Source organism: Herpailurus yagouaroundi, unplaced genomic scaffold (genome assembly GCF_014898765.1).
Source record: "Herpailurus yagouaroundi ecotype Mexico unplaced genomic scaffold, PumYag 77, whole genome shotgun sequence".
In the NCBI taxonomy this organism is placed as follows: domain Eukaryota; kingdom Metazoa; phylum Chordata; class Mammalia; order Carnivora; family Felidae; genus Herpailurus; species Herpailurus yagouaroundi.
This window is the reverse complement of record NW_024412388.1, coordinates 28,459,517-28,476,642: the sequence shown is the minus strand read 5'-3', so window position 1 is coordinate 28,476,642 and position 17,126 is coordinate 28,459,517. Positions and strand designations below refer to the sequence as shown.

Here is a 17,126-nt window from a genome sequence, read left to right as displayed (position 1 = left end):
AGAACCAATCGCATCAGTGCCAGCATCATCGCCATCATTCCTACCATTGTCACAGTCATGACGTTGACATCTTCGTCAGCACCAATCTTATCAGAATTGTTATCGCTTCCATTCGCACCCTTGACAACATCACCACCCCTACTGTCATCCTTCTCCTCATCTTCATCCCTGTCGTGGCGTCAGCATCTTCGTCATCGCCAGTCTTGTCAATACCAACATCATCACAATTCCTGTCATCACCGTCAAATCGTCATCACCTCCTCTCTCAGCAACACTTGTATCACCGTCATTATTCCTACCATCGTCATCACCATTACTGCCACAGCACTGACATTTTTATCATCATCAATCCTGTCATCATCCTCTCGCCATCATGTGACAATATCAACATTATCATCCTTTCCATCTTCGCCACTGCCATCGCCACGATCATCAACAGCCACACAGTATGGTCTTCACCATCACAACTCTCATTGCTATTACCTTTATCATTGTCTTCACAATTGATGTCGAAATCAGAATCCCCTCCTTCAAGATTGCTCTTTTTTTTAATTTAATTTTTTTTTAAGATCGCTCTTATAATCCTCTGCAGAATCATAACTTGCATTATAACACTCTCCCCTGCCTCAGTCAAACAGGATACCTAGACCGTGGGCCTGGGCAGGGGGCCATGACCTCAGAGGTTGGGCTGGGTGAGGGTGAGGGTTTAGGAAGTATCAGGCACAGATCAAAGGGGGAAATCCAAAGGGCAGATTCTTGGAGGTGGTAGTAAGGCAATGAAACATACTAGTCATGTGACCAAATTATCAACTAGAGGGTCCCAGAGACAAGAGGAAAAGAGTAGAGACAGGTGGAAACCAGGGACTTCATAGGACAGCTAGAAGGTTCAAAACTGGGGTGAGAGGCAGAGCATGAGAGAAACCAACAGATTTTATAGAGTGCTCACAGCCTCAAGCTGTGAGCAAGAGGGGGTGACCAGGCCTGGACAGCTGTCACCATCTCCTTCATGTTGTATCCAGCCTCCATGGCTACAAAGGGACTCCTACATGGTCTCTTCCTTCAGGGAGCACCTGCTCTCAGGGGAACAGAGTGGCCGAAGAGACACTCAATACACCCGGAGAGCAGAGGAACAGCATGAATGAGCAGTGAGTGTATAGGACAGAGCATGGCCTCCTTGGGGCGAAAGCCCTTTTCAAAAGGAGAACTTCCTGAAATTGGACACCAGCAAACCTGGGTTCCTGTTTTTGAAGCATTTATTATCCCTGGCGTTAATCTCACACAGAGCACCGCTCAAGGTCTCTTGACTGTAGGGTGGGAACAGCAGTGTTTTCCCAACTTGGTCCCCAGTCCTACAACTGGGGGGCTGGGGGGGGGTACTGGGAAGGTGCCACGTGCCCCACTGGGCATCTTTTCCTGCACCTGGCATTGGCCATGAGGAGCCCTGATCACCCAGGAGATGTTCTCTGTGCTGGCCCTGCTGCTTCCCATCCAAGGCTGCCCTGTCCCACATTCCAGGTGGTTCCAGCAGACTCCTGACAATAACTGCCCCCCCCCCCCCGCAGAGTGCTATATCTTTCACCTGGGCCATAAGTGGCATTCTCCAGTGTTCCTGAGGGAAATACAAATCTCAGGGGAATAAGTACCTTATATAATACATCCCGGTCCCAGGAGGCAGAGAGGGAGAAGGGAGTGGATATTCATGAAGAAGAAAAAGTACCCTGAAGACCACCCATTCTGATCAATTCAAAACCTCCCTAGGGATGGATGCCTGGCTGGTTCAGTCGCTAGAACATGCAACTCTCGATCTCAGGGTTGTGAATTCATGCCCCACATGGAGTGTGGAGCCTACTTCAAAAAACAAAAACAAAAACAAAAAACCACGCCCTATATCTTTGGATCCATTGGTACCACCCTTAGCCCAGGCAAGAGGCCCCTTTCTCTGGGTCCCTGGGTCTGTGCTTTGGAGGGGCTGCCCTCACCCCCCTCTGGTCAGTGTCTCCTTCCAGAACAAAAGGTTAGTGGGACCAAGCACACTTGCCTGCCAGAAGCCTGTGCCCTGCCCTTTAGTTCTAGAAGTATCTAGAACGCTGAATTTCCTACCCACTTGATCCTGAGCCCATGTCCAGGCCTGCATGAGCCTCTTCCTGGGGCTGTCCTCCAGAGGGACAGCCATACTGCCACGGTCACACGCCTGAGCCCTTTCCAGGCCCACTCACTTTCCAGGAGTGAGCAAAGGGCAGCTGTTTGCACAGATGTGGACAGAGCTTGGACATGGGAGCGGGATGTGCACATGGAGAGTGCAGGACCCCTTATGGTTCACGGTGGAGCCGACAATGAAAGAGAGGGGCAAGGTGGGAGCTGCCCCCCCCTTTCCCCACATCACTGCCTATGGGAAGTCTCCATTCTCACTTGACTTTCCAGGTTGTTATGAAGGTGTATTTGTCAAGGTAGGAGGAAAGGGTGTGTTTTATGTGACAGTTTGTTAGCTTGACTTACATACAGCATTTAAATATTTGGCCACATAGTATGTGGGCCTCCATTTGTACTCTCGTCTGGGGCTCTGCAAATCCCAGGGGTGGCCTGAGCACAGTAGGTCATTCCCAGAGGCCCTTGGGGCAGCCAGGACATGTCTGAGCCCCCTGTGCACCGATGCTTAGGCGCTGTGTCTCGCCTCCCGCATGTACCACACGTTCATACGCGTGCATGCAGTATCGGTCCTGTGGCTGCAGGCTTGGGGATGCTCTATTGATGGATTGGTTAGGGCCTCTCTGGTCGCAAGTGACAGAAAACCAAATCCTAAGTGGCTTGAGCAAGAAGAGAGCGTATTGGTTCATATAACCGAAGCCCAAGATTCCCCTTGATCAGGGGCTCTTATTTCGTCCTCTCTGGCTCTGCTCACCACCACTGATGACTCTGTCCCCAGATAAGCACTGTACTTGCTTTGTGAGCACAGGGTGGCTGCTGCACCTCCAGATCTCACCCCCCCCCCCCGCCTCCCCGCCCAACCATGTCCCATTGCGGAAGGAGAGTGCTACCTTCTCAGCGTGAGGTCTCATGGCATCCCATTAGCTCTGACTGGTCACATGACCATTAAAACCAACGACTGTGGCCTGAAGGAGGCCAGTGTCTAAGGCACTTGCCTTAACCCTCGTGGCTTGGGAGTGGAAAAGGCAGTGGAGCCCAAAGAAATATCAGAGACCGTTGCCAGAAGAAAAGGCAATGGCTCCTGGGGAGCCCTCTCCCTGACTGCCCCCGACAGTTCCCACCTTAGGGATCTTCTAGACACAATCCCTACGTGAGCCTATGCCCCCTTTTGAGCCTGCGGCTGCCCTGAGGCTGCTCATTTAATGCTCTGCCGTGCCCACCAATGTTTGCCCTCCCCAGAAGCATCGGCCGTCTGGCCTGCCTGAGCTCCTGGCCCCCCCGCCCAGGAAAGCAAACTGTTTGAAGGCAGGGATTCAACACGCATTCACTCAGCAGATGCTGGGAAGCACGTACTCCGACCAAGTACTGTGCTCAGCACTGTTTAGGTGCTAGGAAGGTACTGTTTATCGTGGAGACAGCGGTGAACAGCATAGATCAAGCCCTTGCTGCCTTGTGCTTACATTCTGGTGGGAGGAGAAAGTCAACAAATGAGTGAGACTTCTGGTGGTCATTTACTAAAGAAAGAAACAAAGCAGGGTGTGGGGTTTAGGGACCATGGCTGAATGGGGATTCGTATTACAGGTTGGGCAAGTGATGCTTCTTTAATAAGGCCACACAGATGGAAAGACCTGAGGGGGGGTGAGGGGAAGTCATAGGGATATCTGAAAGAAGAACACTGCAGCCAGAAAGGACAGCAAGTGCAAAGGCCCTGAGGCAGGAGTGTGTTTGGCGTGTCTGAGGAACATCATGGAAGCCAGTGGGGCTTGAGTGTTGTGAGGGAGGAAGAGAAGGATGGGGGATGAAGGCAGGAAAGCGGGGGTGGTAATGGGGGCCGGGGTGGGTCAGGGATGGGGAGGAAGTGCAGCAAGCAGGCCCTCATCAGTCACTGGAAGGACTTTGGCTTTAGACTGGGTGAGACTAGAGCCTTTGGACTCAAAGAGCGACGTAAACACCTTAGGTTGTGAGAGGAAGGAAGGCAGGGCGGGCCCCTGAGGAGGCTGGGGCCGGGGAGGAGGCTCCTACAGTAACCCAAGCCGAAGCGGATAGTGGCAGTGGTGAGAGGCGGTCACATTCTGAAACATCCCCATGGTGCAGCCGCAAGATCGGGATGAACTGGGATGTGGGATAGGAGAGAACAACGGGAGTTGGGGCAAAACCAGGGTTCGGGCCATAAGGCACTGGGGTGGTGGAGCTGGGAGGCTGGGAGGGGAGGAGGAGTCGCGTTTGGGACACGTCAGGTCTGAGATGCATCTTGGACACTCACATGGCCGTGTCCAGGGAGAGGTGAGACGCACACGTTTGGACTTCGGGGAACAGGCTGGGGCTGGAGGCTTAACAGCCCCCAGCGGGGAGGGGTTTCGTCCTACCTGTTTCTCAGCCTTCGCCCACCGCCCAGAACAGGACCAGGTATGGAGCTGGGGGTGCCCAACAGAGTGACGATAACGTCAAAAGGAATCACCATCTCTGTTTCACAAGCCGTGCTGAGGGTCTTGTGCGCGTGATCTCACCCCGCCTTCCTGTGATCCCCTGAGCCCGGGCGATTGCAATCCCGGCTTCCAGATGAGGAGACAGGTTCAGAGAGAGCCTCGGTCATTCGCCCTCGAGGGTTCCAGTGTGTTCATGGGATCATGAAAATCACTGCGTCCCCATACCCGCAGCCCCCCACCCCACCACCCCCCGCAGCCTGACGAGGCCCGGCACTGACCCCTGCTCCCTGTCTCCCCTCCTCCCTCCACCGCAGCCTGTGACCAGCTGGCGCTGGGGGTGGTGGCCATCTTCGGACCGTCACAGGGCTCCTGCACCAACGCAGTCCAGTCCATCTGCAATGCCCTGGAGGTGCCCCACATTCAGCTACGCTGGAAGCACCACCCACTGGACAACAAGGACACCTTCTACGTGAACCTCTACCCCGACTACGCCTCTCTCAGCCACGCCATCCTCGACCTGGTCCAGTACCTCAAGTGGCGATCGGCCACCGTGGTCTATGACGACAGTACAGGTGGGTAGCCGGGCCCGGCTGGGCTGAGGGCGGGGAGGGAGGGGGGTGGAGCCCCAGGGTCAGGCTCTTGTCTGCTCGCCCAACTCAGCTGTCCCCAGAGGAGGATCCACACTCACACCTAAGCCTTATCTAGTCACCCGGACACTCCCCCCTGCACTCCCCCCGCAGCCTCGGGCTCACCAGCCACACTCCCACCTTCCCCACGCTCCTGCCTCCACCCCTGCAGCCTGCTCAGGTCTGCACTCAGCAGCCACCAACCAGCTGCACTCACCCCTGCCCAGTCATGCCCGACCTGCCACGCGCTAACGGCTCACATTCCTGCCTGCAGCAAACATACCCGGCTCGGGACTCGGACCGGCCCGTGTGTGCGTGCGTGCTGGCTCTGACGCTCACTAGCTGTTCCCCCACTTCCTCTTTCATTCCAAAGACTTGAGTCCCGAGACATTTCTTAGCCTGGCCTCTTAAGAGAGAGTGACCTTGGCAAGTCACTTAACCCATCTGGCCCTTCTCTGCCCACGTGTCAAGTCGAGAGCTATCGCATCCAGCCTGGAAAGAGCCCTCCAGCTCTCTGCTGCCTGTGATTCTATGTCAGCTCTTGATTACCTCCTAATGGGGTGTGGGAATCATAGGGAGAGAATCCCTCAGAAAAGCTGTCTATTTAACTCGGGATTCTACGAGCATCTGTTGGTTACCTGCTATGCCCAAAGTACCAGACAGGAGATCCTGGAGGGCTGGGCACCCCACCCCGGCTCAGTGCCCCCAGCATGAGGCGTCTGCCTTTAAGGGGCACTGGCACCTGGCTCCGGGTCCCCGCCAATGTTTTGGGCAGCCCTGTAGACGATCGGTCTTAGCACACTGCTGGGAATGATAGTGTGGCTTCGAGCCTGCTTCCTTGTCCGGACATGAGCCTTGCGTGCCTCCGGGGCTTATCACAGGGCCTGGTACAACGTAAATGTTTTTAAGTGCTTGTCGAACTGAACTGAACTAAATCGAATTGAAAAATCAAGAGGAAATAAGTTATAATTAAATTTTGCAGGAAGAGAGTACTGGGCACCGGTAAGGAAGAAGAATGAGGATGTGGTGATCCTATCTTCTTTCGAGGAGTTAATCATATCATAGGGGCATGAGTCCGTACCCAGAGGTCATTGGTCATTCCAGGCCATCAGAGCTAAGAATCCGGTGACAGGTACATACAGTCAGCGCCAAGGCCCCTGGGGAGAGGAGGCCCTGTGGCCTCGGCTAATCTGTGCTGACTTACTAGAGAAAGAGAGACGTGAGCTAGGCCTTGAGGGTGGATGGACGGGGAGCAGTCGAGAGGGGCAATCACAGGAGGCGGGGGCAGCACCAGCAAAAATGAGGAGGCGGGACGTGCACCGCAGCTTTCTCGAGAGCAGGGCCTGGCTGGGGGAGAAGATTCACGTTTGGAGGGCGGGAGGAAAGGGTCAGATAAACAGAGCATATCAGGCTGTGCCAGGTCTCTGCTGTCTAGCTTCAGAGTTCAGACTTTATCTTGGAAGCAGCCAAGACCCCATCGAGCGTTGTTGCGCAAAGAAGTAGAATAATGAAAGCAGAGTTTTAGAAGGCGGCTGTGACGGCCATGCTCAGGGAGGATTGCAGGGAGAGCCCGGAACAAGAAGGCAAGCAGAGGTGGCCGGATTGATCCAGGCAAGAACAAAGGAGGCCTGGATTCGAGGGGCTGCTTGGAAGAGAGCTTGGGGCCGGTGGGGGAAGGGAAGAACTGAATGTGAACGGAGTGATGTTGAAAAGGTGTAGCTGGAGTGTCACGGACACAGAGCAGTCAGAGCAGCCTAGTTGAGTTCAACTTGATTTTCAATTTGGTTCCATTCAGCTTAACAAACATCTCAAAACGTGGGGGAGTCTGTGGCGTAGCTGGTTCGGTCAAGAACACAATGGGTACTGGGGGTTCAGTCAAAGAATGATCTGACTTTGATGATGACTAGTGGGTGGTAAGAGGTATGCTCCCAGAATCAGGATATTTCAAAACGTCAGCTTGCGGGTCATCAAAGCCCCAGAGTGAGAAGCACTTAAGAGCAGGGTTTGGTTATATCTGCTCTGGGGGCTTTGTGCTTTCCGATGTCTTGGCTGGAGTAACAGACAACTCAACTCAAACTGACTCAAGCCATAGGCACTTCGTTATCTGACTGACAGGAGGTCTAGAGATGGGCCGGTTTAACAACTCAACAGAGTCAGGACCCTGGGTCAGTATCCCTGCAGTTCTCCTGGCTTTCCCTCTCATAGTCACAAGAGGGCTGCCGCAGCTCCTGCCATCGCATCCTCATGTGATGATACCCCAGGAAGTAGAAGGAAAGAGGTAGGAGCCAACAGGATTTTTCTTAATGTGACTCATGCCTCTTACCAAGAAGGAAAATCTGTCTCAGAACCTTCCAACAGACCATCTGTCCAGCTCGCTGAGTCTGTGCCTACTACCCTAAGCATGTTCAAATAGGAAACAGATTGCCACTAACTGGCTCTTTTTTTTTTTTTTTTTTTTTTAATGTTTGTTTATCTTTGAGAGAGAGAGAGGGAGCATGAGTGGCAGAGGGGGAGAGGAGCAGAAGGGATCTGAATCAGGCTCTGTGCTGACAGCACAGAGCCTGATGCGGGGCTCAAACTCACAAACTGAGATCATGACCTGGGCTGAAATTGGACGCTTAACCTACTGAGCCACCCAGGCGCCCCAGCCACTGACTGGCTCTTAACCAATCACCAGTCACCTCTTGGGACTGGTGCACTGCCCCCTGAACAAAAGCATGGCTCTCTGCGCCCACCTAGAAGGGGGCACAGTGCACCAGTTTCTACAATATTTGTACAATAACACTGTGTAAGAAACCGCCCCCAAAACGGAGCGGCTTAACACAGTATTTGTTTAGTTCACGGGTCTTCAGGGTCAGTGGTTGGCTGAGTTAGTTAGGCGGTCGTGCTGGTCTCAGCTGGATCACTCGCATGCCTGCGGGTCATTTGGCGGTGGGTTGATGTAAACCGGCCTTGGCAGAGATGACAGGGGCAATGGGCCCCTCCTCCACCAGCAGGCTAGCCCAGACATGTCATGACGGTGGCAGAGATGCAAGAGACCAAACCCAGAGTGCAGTTCCATTTCGAGCGGCTGGTGTCCAATGCCTGCTAATACCCCGTTGGCCAACACAGGTTACACGGTTGGGTCCAGTGTCATTAGTGGGGCAGGTCACCTGCCCACAGTTGGAGGTCACTGCAAAGTTACGTGGCCAGAGGTGTGCCTCTAGGGAGGGGTGAAGAACCAGGGTCACCAATGCAATCCACTGCAGGGAGAACTCTTTTTTTTTTTTTTTAATGTTTATTTATTTTTGAGACAGAGAGAGACAGAGCATGAATGGGGGAGGGTCAGAGAGAGGGAGACACAGAATCCGAAGCAGGCTCCAGGCTCTGAGCGGTCAGCACAGAACCTGATGCGGGGCTCGAACTCACAAACCATGAGATCATGACCTGAGCCGAAGTTGAGCACTCAACTGACTGAGCCACCCAGGCTCCCTAAGGGAGAACACTTTTTAAATGTACCCGGGGACCCCACAGATGCGGATGACCAACTGATGACGCAGAGAGGTCAATGCCATTGAGAGGAGAGTTCTTACAGTTGCCTAGAAGCAGGACGGGGCACGTCGTGGCACACAGATCCTCATGGAGAAGCACCGGGATCCGTCAGGAGGCAGGGGCAAGCGGAAAGCATGGGCACGAGCCTTTTTTACTCCGGAGACTTTATTTTATTACCCTAATGTAGCCTATAGTACGACAGGTGGGATTTGTTAGGCGGCGACATCCTCTGTGGGGCAGGAAGCAAAACACAGATGTTGGGTTTTTTTTTTTAATTTTTTTTTTCAACGTTTATTTATTTTTGGGACAGAGAGAGACAGAGCATGAACGGGGGAGGGGCAGAGAGAGAGGGAGACACAGAATCGGAAACAGGCTCCAGGCTCTGAGCCATTAGCCCAGAGCCCGACGCGGGGCTCGAACTCACGGACCGCGAGATCCTGACCTGGCTGAAGTCAGACGCTTAACCGACTGCGCCACCCAGGCGCCCCCAGATGTTGGGGTTTATAATGTGAGCCTTGTGTACTCAGAAACAGAGGGAGAGTAGGAACATAGACAAGTGCGGCCATTAGTTTGGCGCATGATTTCGGGATGCCAGATCCTCAGTTACAGAATATTCCAGAGTGATTATTACAGGAACCAACAGGGTTGGCCCGTGACCTTTGACAGCTGGTCGCCTTCACAACCTGATCTGCACCCAGAGACAAACTGGTGTCGAGAATGAAAGGAAGGGTCTTGGAAAAACCTGGGGTGGAGGGAAGGGCCCCACTGTAGGAGCCAGCCAACAGGTTGAGTCAAATCTTGATCCCGTTGCTAGCATGCTGCGAAACCTTGGCAGACCACGTGACCTCTGTGAGCCTCAGTTTCTTCGTCTGTAATGTTGGGAAGAAAAGTCTCTATTCTACATGCCTTCTAGGACAGGGAGATGGTTAAATAGGGTAATGAATATGCAGAAGTGCTTTGTAAGTGAAAAGCATGAGTCCAACAACCATGATTCACTGCAGATATTTTGAGAGAGATTGATTAGGGAGGCAGCCAGGAAGAAAAGCTCATCTTGGGCAAGCCAAGAGCCTCATCCTCTGTGGTGGGGGGCGCTGAGACGAGCCTCTGGTCTCCTTTGGGAATACGCTGATGAGAAGGAGGTCTGACATTTGCTGCTGGAGAATGTGGGTCACTGTGTATTACACGGGGCAATGCACTTGGCTGACACGTAGACCCTGGTGGCCTCTGCTCCAGCATGCAGGCTGTCCCCGTCCTCATGTCCTGGATCCCCAAAGCCCACGTGCCTGCCTACCGAAGCTGGGCATGACTCTGAACACTGAGCGAGCGGGCGCAAAGTGAAAACTCAGAGCCTCGCAGGGTAACAGGTGTGAGCGGGCAGCGGCATTCACCCAAACTGAGAATTTCTGGGGTTAGTTGGGGAGGGAGGGTAAGGCTGGGTGTGTGTTCCAGAGGGGCTTGAGGCCCCTCCCTTTTCTGCGAGGGTCGACTGATACCCTTGTTCCTGTGCCCCATCAAGTTTGGGAAGCACTGTGACCCCTGTTTGATCCAGATCATTCCAGGATGCCAGAGCCCTCTGCCAGCCCATGCACCTGGGTCTGAGGCCTTCCAGGAGACCGGGGGTTCCTGATGACCGTGGCCATGGCAACGCTTGTTTGGGAGCTCCTTGGGAGGCTTAGGTCACAAGGATATATCTCTGTCCTTTCCAGCAGAGGGGAACGATGGATACCATTCAAACTGCTTCCCTGGGGACCAGCCGTCAGGAATGGAAAGGAGAGGCTGACCAGATCTAGGCGTTTGTATCAGAAATGCATTTGGAAACCCAGATGCTCTGTTGGAAGGCTCTCAAAGTAGGCTGTCTGTGTGGGGGGACTCTGTCCAGACAAGGGACACTGAAATAGTTGAATGCAAACTTTAATCCAGAGAAAACTAGCTTAAGCAAAAACAAACAAACAAAAAAGGAGGAGTGGATTTTGTTGGCTGTGTTTACTGGAGAGTTCAGGAGTAATTTTAGCTTCAGGTACTCTTTGATCCAGAGGCTCAAATGGGTATCATTAGGACTTACTTGTCCTGACTTCTGTGGTTTTGGAATCCTTCTCAGGTTCTGTGTGGTGATGCCCAGAGTTACTTCCTCCCTCTTTGGAGTGAGGTGGAAAAGGGGGCGTAGCTCTTACCAGTGGCTGAGGCACCATTTCTGGAAGTCATCTGATAGGACCAGCTCGTGTCACATACCCATCTCTAAGCCCGTACCTATGCCTGGAGGAATGTGTGTGCTGATTGGCCAGGCTGGGGCCGCATGCTGTGCCCCTAGAGCTGGGGGTAGATCCCTCCTGAGTCATGTGGTGCGAGCATGGAGGTGGAGTTGCTCCCCAGAGGAGAACCCGAGTACTGTCGAGGGGGAATGGCCTGTAGCCGGTGGACAGCACAATTAGGACACAGACGCTAAGCCCTGACTGTGGGCGGGGAGCCTAGTGGGCAGGAGGGGATGGCCCACTTGGGACCCTGGCCCCTGCTGGCTCAGCCCCTCCCTGCAGTGGGGAGAGGTACGGAGGGCAGCAAGCAGGCTTGCTCCCAGGCTAAACAGAGGGGAGTCAGCAAGAACGGACCTTGAAATAGCTACGGAAATGAACCTAAGTAAGCCATTTGTCTCCAGGAAGTGACATTCAGTTTTCCCTGAAAGTCCCCAGATTAAGTGGTTTCGCAAAATACCAAGGTGGAGGATGGATTTTTCAGTGTGGGGAGAAAAAAAAAAACAACAAAAAACAGTAAGTCAGTTCAATTATGGAAATTTGCATGGAGCACCACCTAAGCGCCAGGCCCTGTGCTTGAGGCTGCGGGGACCCAGGGTTGGGGGGTGAGACGAGGGGCTGAGGGCGAGGCCACCGGGTTGGAGGAGGGGGTGTTTTGTTTGGAAGAGCAGTAGGGGTAGGCTTCACGGAGGAAGCGATTCCATTGAGCTTGGAAAAAATGGGTCGGGTTTACTGAGGTAGCCTGTCCTTGGGTTGGGGGACACAAATACCACGTAGGCCTATACAGTCCCAACAGTAGTTGGTACAGAGGAGCCTGGAGCCTCCACTTGTGCCACATCCTGGAGGCAGGTCCCACGCTTCCCGGTGTTGCAGGTGGGGTGATGAAGAGGGGTGGCCTCGGGTCTGGGCTCCCTAAATCTGTGTACCCCCTTCTAGTTTAGAGGGGAGCGGGTAGGTGTGGTCAGTGGGGACTTGCTGTCTCTCTGTGCCTACTTTTGGATCTGCACGTGTTGTATGTGTTTCTGTGTCTGCACACGCCCTTATTTACATATGTGAACAAGCCCAGGCGTATGTCCGTATCAAAGTACGCATGTCCACGTAAACACGTGTTTGCGTGTGCACAGCCCGGTGCCTGTGTCCGGACACATAACTGAGTCCGTGCACATGCACGTATCTCTGTGGGCCACGCGTCCACGTCTGTGTGTGTCTCCAGACCTGTGGCCGCAGGCGTGTGTGGACACCCGAGATGCCCGCAGCTGTGTATACCTGTGTGCACACATGTGTCTTTTGCACCCCGGGGCCTCCCAGGGCTCATCCGACTGCAGGAGCTCATCATGGCCCCATCGAGGTACAACATTCGCCTGAAGATCCGCCAGCTCCCCCTTGACTCCGATGACTCACGCCCCCTACTCAAGGAGATGAAGCGGGGCCGTGAATTCCGCATCATCTTCGACTGCAGCCACACCATGGCCGCCCAGATCCTCAAGCAGGTGCGTGAACGCGGGCCAGCCGGAGGGACGGAAGGCATGGTCGGGATCTGCCTGCCACGTCCCCCCGCCTTCCCTTTCCCACACTCGGGCGTGACGCCGGCCAGAGTTCAGCTGGACCCCAGCTCCGCTTCCTTCTGGCGATGGGAACCGGCCTCTGAGAGCCCGTTCGAGTAGCAGTAAAATGGACGCAGTGCGGTCTTTAAGCCCTGGCTTGGTGTGAGGATGGAATGAGACCAGGGTTGAGCCGAGCCTGGCACCCGGAGGGTGCTGTGAGAATGCTAGCTTCGGTGCCATCACTGCAGGTGGGGGTCAGGGGCTGCCGCGCAGGGCCCAAAGCCACACAGGACAGAACATTTCAGGAGGCCCGGAGAGGCCTCGGGGTCGCGGGAAGAACCCCAGGAGTGCCTCACCGCCTCTTCCGTGATGAGTTCCCCGTAGCCCACAGCACTTGGTGTTACTCTTCCTATTACTAGGTTTATTGAAGTTCCCCGCACCATCTGCTCCACTTTGCAGTGACAGTGGGGGAGGAAAGTGGCTCTCGGTCCCGGATGGGCCTCTGTTCCTTCCCAGACGCAGCCTGGCATGGCATGCTGGGAACAAGAGCAGTGTCTGCCAGCTGCCTAAGAAATAAACAACGAAATCGCCTACAACCCCCTTGGAGGGTGCTGCAGCTGAAACCCAAAACACTCAAATTTGAGCCAGTGCTCTGTGTAAAAGGCGATTATATTGTCCCAGAAAGCGTCCCTGGTGATAGAAGGAGGCATTCCGTGGGGCTCTATACTCATGACCCTGCGAGAGGCAGGTGGAGGGTCGGGGGGAGACACGGAGTGCAGGGAGACGGGCGCTGAGCTGGGGACGGGGCATTTTCAAGTCCGTGGGGGGGTGGGGGGTTTCCGGTCTCAGCCTCCAGTTGGGCCTTGCCAAGGGGGTGCCCAAGCCTCCTGGACGCCTCTGTCCTCCCCCAGGCTCCCTCACACAGCGGTTAGATAGCTCATTTGGGGGTTTGAATCCTGCTTCTGCCCTTGGGTGTTGTGCGCCCAAGAGCGAGGGACCCCAGGGTCGTCCCCTCCTCTGTCCGTGGAGCCAATGATCCCTACCTCAGCCGGTGACGGGGGATTCTGTTGAGACAAGGCAAGGAAAGAGTCTAGCCCAGGGTCCGGTGCACAGTCGGCACCCGGTGTGGGGCATCTTTAAAGTCACAATGGAGGAGACCCACACTCCCCAGAAGTCCCTTAACCCTCCTCCCGGGACACCCGCCAGCGCTTCCTTCTATCACAGAGTAATAGAGACAGTCACGACCCCGGTTCGCTGAGTTACTATGTGCTGTGTCCATATAGCCCCTCACTGCCACCCTGGGAGGTGGCAAGGATTATCATGCCCAGTTTACAGGTGAGGGAACTGAGGCTCAGGGGGAAAGGAATGGACCCAAGGTCATCCAGCCAGAAAGTCGAAATTTACTCCCCACGTAATTTACTCCCCACGAAATTTACTCCCATTTACTCTGCCTAACTTGAAAACATCCAGAATTAAAAGTGGAGATTTTGTGCTCAGCAGCTATACACTGCACCCCACAAAGGTAAATACATCCATTTACTGAAGCCTTTTCTGAGCCTTGAACCTGCTGAAGCAGGCTGTGAATCTCCAAGAGGGCGAGAGAATGAGTGACATTTTCCAAGTGGACTTGAGCCCGTGACATTTATTCCTCCGGAGCACTTTGTGGGCCCAGAAGATCTTTGCAGAAAATGCATTATGGTAATTATTATAGATGATAGGTTTCTAATAAAATACATAAATGTGTACAATGCAGGCTTCATGATGGTACATGGTAATAACTCCAGCCGTGCGGGCTGCTTCGTGGTCAGATGGACGAGGGAAGCCTGGCTGTCTAGGCCCCCTGGGAGGCTCTCAGCCTGACCACAGCCTCTCCTCCTCAGGCCTGGCTGGAGGCTGGTGGGGGCTGGGCTTTCCCACACCTCTCTCTGGAGCCAGGACGGTGAGCTCCGCCGGGTGGAGTCAGGGCACTGGCAGAGGCGGTCTGGGGCTGATCCCGGCGGCATTTCTCTTAAGTGTGGCAGGCCCGAGATGCTTACTGAAAAGCCAGACTACCGGGCCCAGCCTAGCCCAGCCCTGCGGAATTTGGAATCTTTGCAGAGTATGGGCTCAAGATTCTGCGTTTTAATCTGTCCCAGGTGACTTTCCCGGACACTCCCGTGTGAAACCCTCCGCTGTCTACCAGCCGGTCGTTGTCGCTTTGGGGAGGTGGTCTCAGAGAACAGCCCCCTCCCTGCGAGGAGCCAGACCCTCCCCACCCCCACCCCCACCCCCAACCCCCCCACCACCACTCCGTCCAGTCCTCACCACTGGAGTGGAAGTGGGGAGGCTGCTTCTCGGGCACTCCCTGCAAGTTGCTAATGTTCTGCTTTCCCGCAGGCCATGGCCATGGGCATGATGACGGAATACTACCACTTTATCTTCACCACTCTGGTAACGTAACCGCTGGGTCATGGCACGGGTCGGGGTGGGACCCCTCGGAGCAAGGTCAGCCTGGTGGGGACAGTTGCTGCAGCTAGAGAAGATTCGCGCGGGCCTTGCTTCCTGAGGCTCTAGGCGTGGGCCCAGGCAGGGGCACAGGGATATGTTTGTGGCCCGCCCACTTTGAGAAATGACATCGTGTTGTGACCGAGGGCAGTGAGTCTAGACCTGCCCATGCGACCACAGGCCCCTCTGATTACCAGCCACAGCCTTGCCTCGGTTTCTTCATCTGCGAAATGGGCACGATCATGGCCTCTACCCCCTAGGATGGTTTTGAGGACTAAATGTGCTGATTAAGTAAAACGCTGAGAGGGCTGCCCGGTTCGTGCAAAGAGCTGTGGAAGTATTAGCTGTTCTTACTATGGTGACCCCGGCCTCCCAGCCCACACGCTTCGCCTCGAATGTCTCAGGCCTCACACAACAACAGGCATTGCTACTTTGGATTTCTGCAGCATCCCCGCCGAAGTCTCCCCACTCACTGTCAGCCGGCCCAGCCCACCTGCAGGCTCCAGATGGGTCCTGTCCAAACTCTGAGAGCATTTAGGGCCATTTAAACCCATTAGGATAATTAGTTGTGGCCTGAAATCAGCAGAATGAAGAGATCCCCGTGCCAAAGGGGCACCAGCACCCAGCCGCCCTGCGTGGAGCCAGACACCCTTGCACCTCCCGGGGTGCCCTGGGGGGACTGTTCCATCCAGCCTTGTTCTGGGGCAAGTGACAGCACGGCTAACCGTTCTGTCACTGAAACGAGCTTCTGCCACATCTGCATCAGCCCGGCAGGCTTCTGTGTTCCTTCATCCATCCGGGACCCAGATAACATTCCTTACCCAGCACCTGGGCTCCGCTGAGTATCTCCTGACGACTGGCACTGAGGCCCTGGCCTCAAGGAGCTCCCCTCCTGTGCGGTCTGCACCTCCGTGTCTAGGTCCTTCGGCAGGCTCGTGCCATCACAGGCCTGGACAGATGGCCGTGGGGCACAGTGCAAGGAGACACCAGGTACGGAGGGGCCGGTGGAAGGTGGGAAGTTCGAGGCAAGAAAGCAGATGCTTACGTTGTTCTTGAAGGATCAGTAGGAGTTCACCAAGGAGAGAGGGGAAGGGCATTCCACACGAGAGAACAGCATAAGCAAAAGGCGAGAGGCACGTTAGCGCCTCCCCGGATTGCTCGGGGCTGGCTCGCTCTGGCTGATTGCCAGACCCCGTTGTGTTCATCTCTTCGCAAATCCACGTTCAGCGATAGCACGTAGGTGGCTTGAAGTCAGCCAGGGTGGAAGGAATATTCGCGCCACAGGAGTTGGCAAATGCCACAAATGACGGTTTTTAGCCTCCCCTCCCCTGAGAGCTGGTTATTAAGCGTTTGCCAGCACGCCATTTCTTATTCTCCTCCCTGCACCCCCACATACCCTGTGCCCGTGGCAGAGCTCAGGGGCCACCCTGCACATTCCCTTGATCCAGAGCTCAGACCTGGGGACGTGCCATGAGTCACGCTGGGAGAATGGCATCCTGGAAACTGGAGACCGAGATCAGGCGCCTTTTCCCGCAAGTCCCTGCTGGAGTTCTGCCCACCCAAGCTGACTTTTCCATGCCATGCTATATGCTGGAAAGCCATTGCAGGCTGGAAGATGAGGCCATCAGGTCTCCCGTGTTTCACCTCTGTTTGGAGCCCGGAGCGAGGCAGAGGAGGAAGGCTGGGAAGGTGTGGTGGGCACATTCCAGGGGCCCAAGGCCCCGTCCCTTGGCATGGCAGCCCCGTGCACCCCTTCCTGGGCTCCTGGGGTGCGGGGACCAACGTCCGGGCCCTTTGCCCTCTGGCCTGACTCCACCTTTCAGGCAACACTCTGGAGACGGCACCTCCCTAGTGACCCCAGTTTCCTTACGTTAATGCCATTGCCCTCCTGGGGGCAAGGCTAGAGGTCTTAGAGGGAGGCTCAGGGCAGGGAGTGCCCTGGGGTTTCCTCTGGCCCCAGACAGTGTCCACTTCTCTTTTTCATCTCCTTAATTCAAGCATCCGTTTACTCCCTTGTCCAGCAGCCACGTACAGATGCTCTCAAAGCCCCACGGACTGAGCAGGGCACTTGGGTGGGAGACAGTGTGCAGAGGTGGCCCCAACACAAAGCCCACCAGCTGGCAG

The 17,126-nt window shown here is 55.0% G+C and overlaps 1 protein-coding gene across 4 annotated transcripts in view; it reads left to right on the top strand.

Moving 5' to 3' along the window:
* The window catches only part of GRIK3 (glutamate ionotropic receptor kainate type subunit 3), a 228,544-nt gene that overhangs the window by 143,116 nt on the left and 68,302 nt on the right, over nucleotides 1-17,126 (top strand). For all 4 annotated transcript variants that reach the window (XM_040469503.1, XM_040469514.1, XM_040469511.1 and 1 more), the window contains exons 3-5: nucleotides 4,886-5,143; nucleotides 12,283-12,464; nucleotides 14,895-14,948. In XM_040469503.1, the coding sequence (XP_040325437.1) occupies nucleotides 4,886-5,143; nucleotides 12,283-12,464; nucleotides 14,895-14,948 (494 nt within the window). The remainder of the gene's footprint in view (nucleotides 1-4,885; nucleotides 5,144-12,282; nucleotides 12,465-14,894; nucleotides 14,949-17,126) is intronic.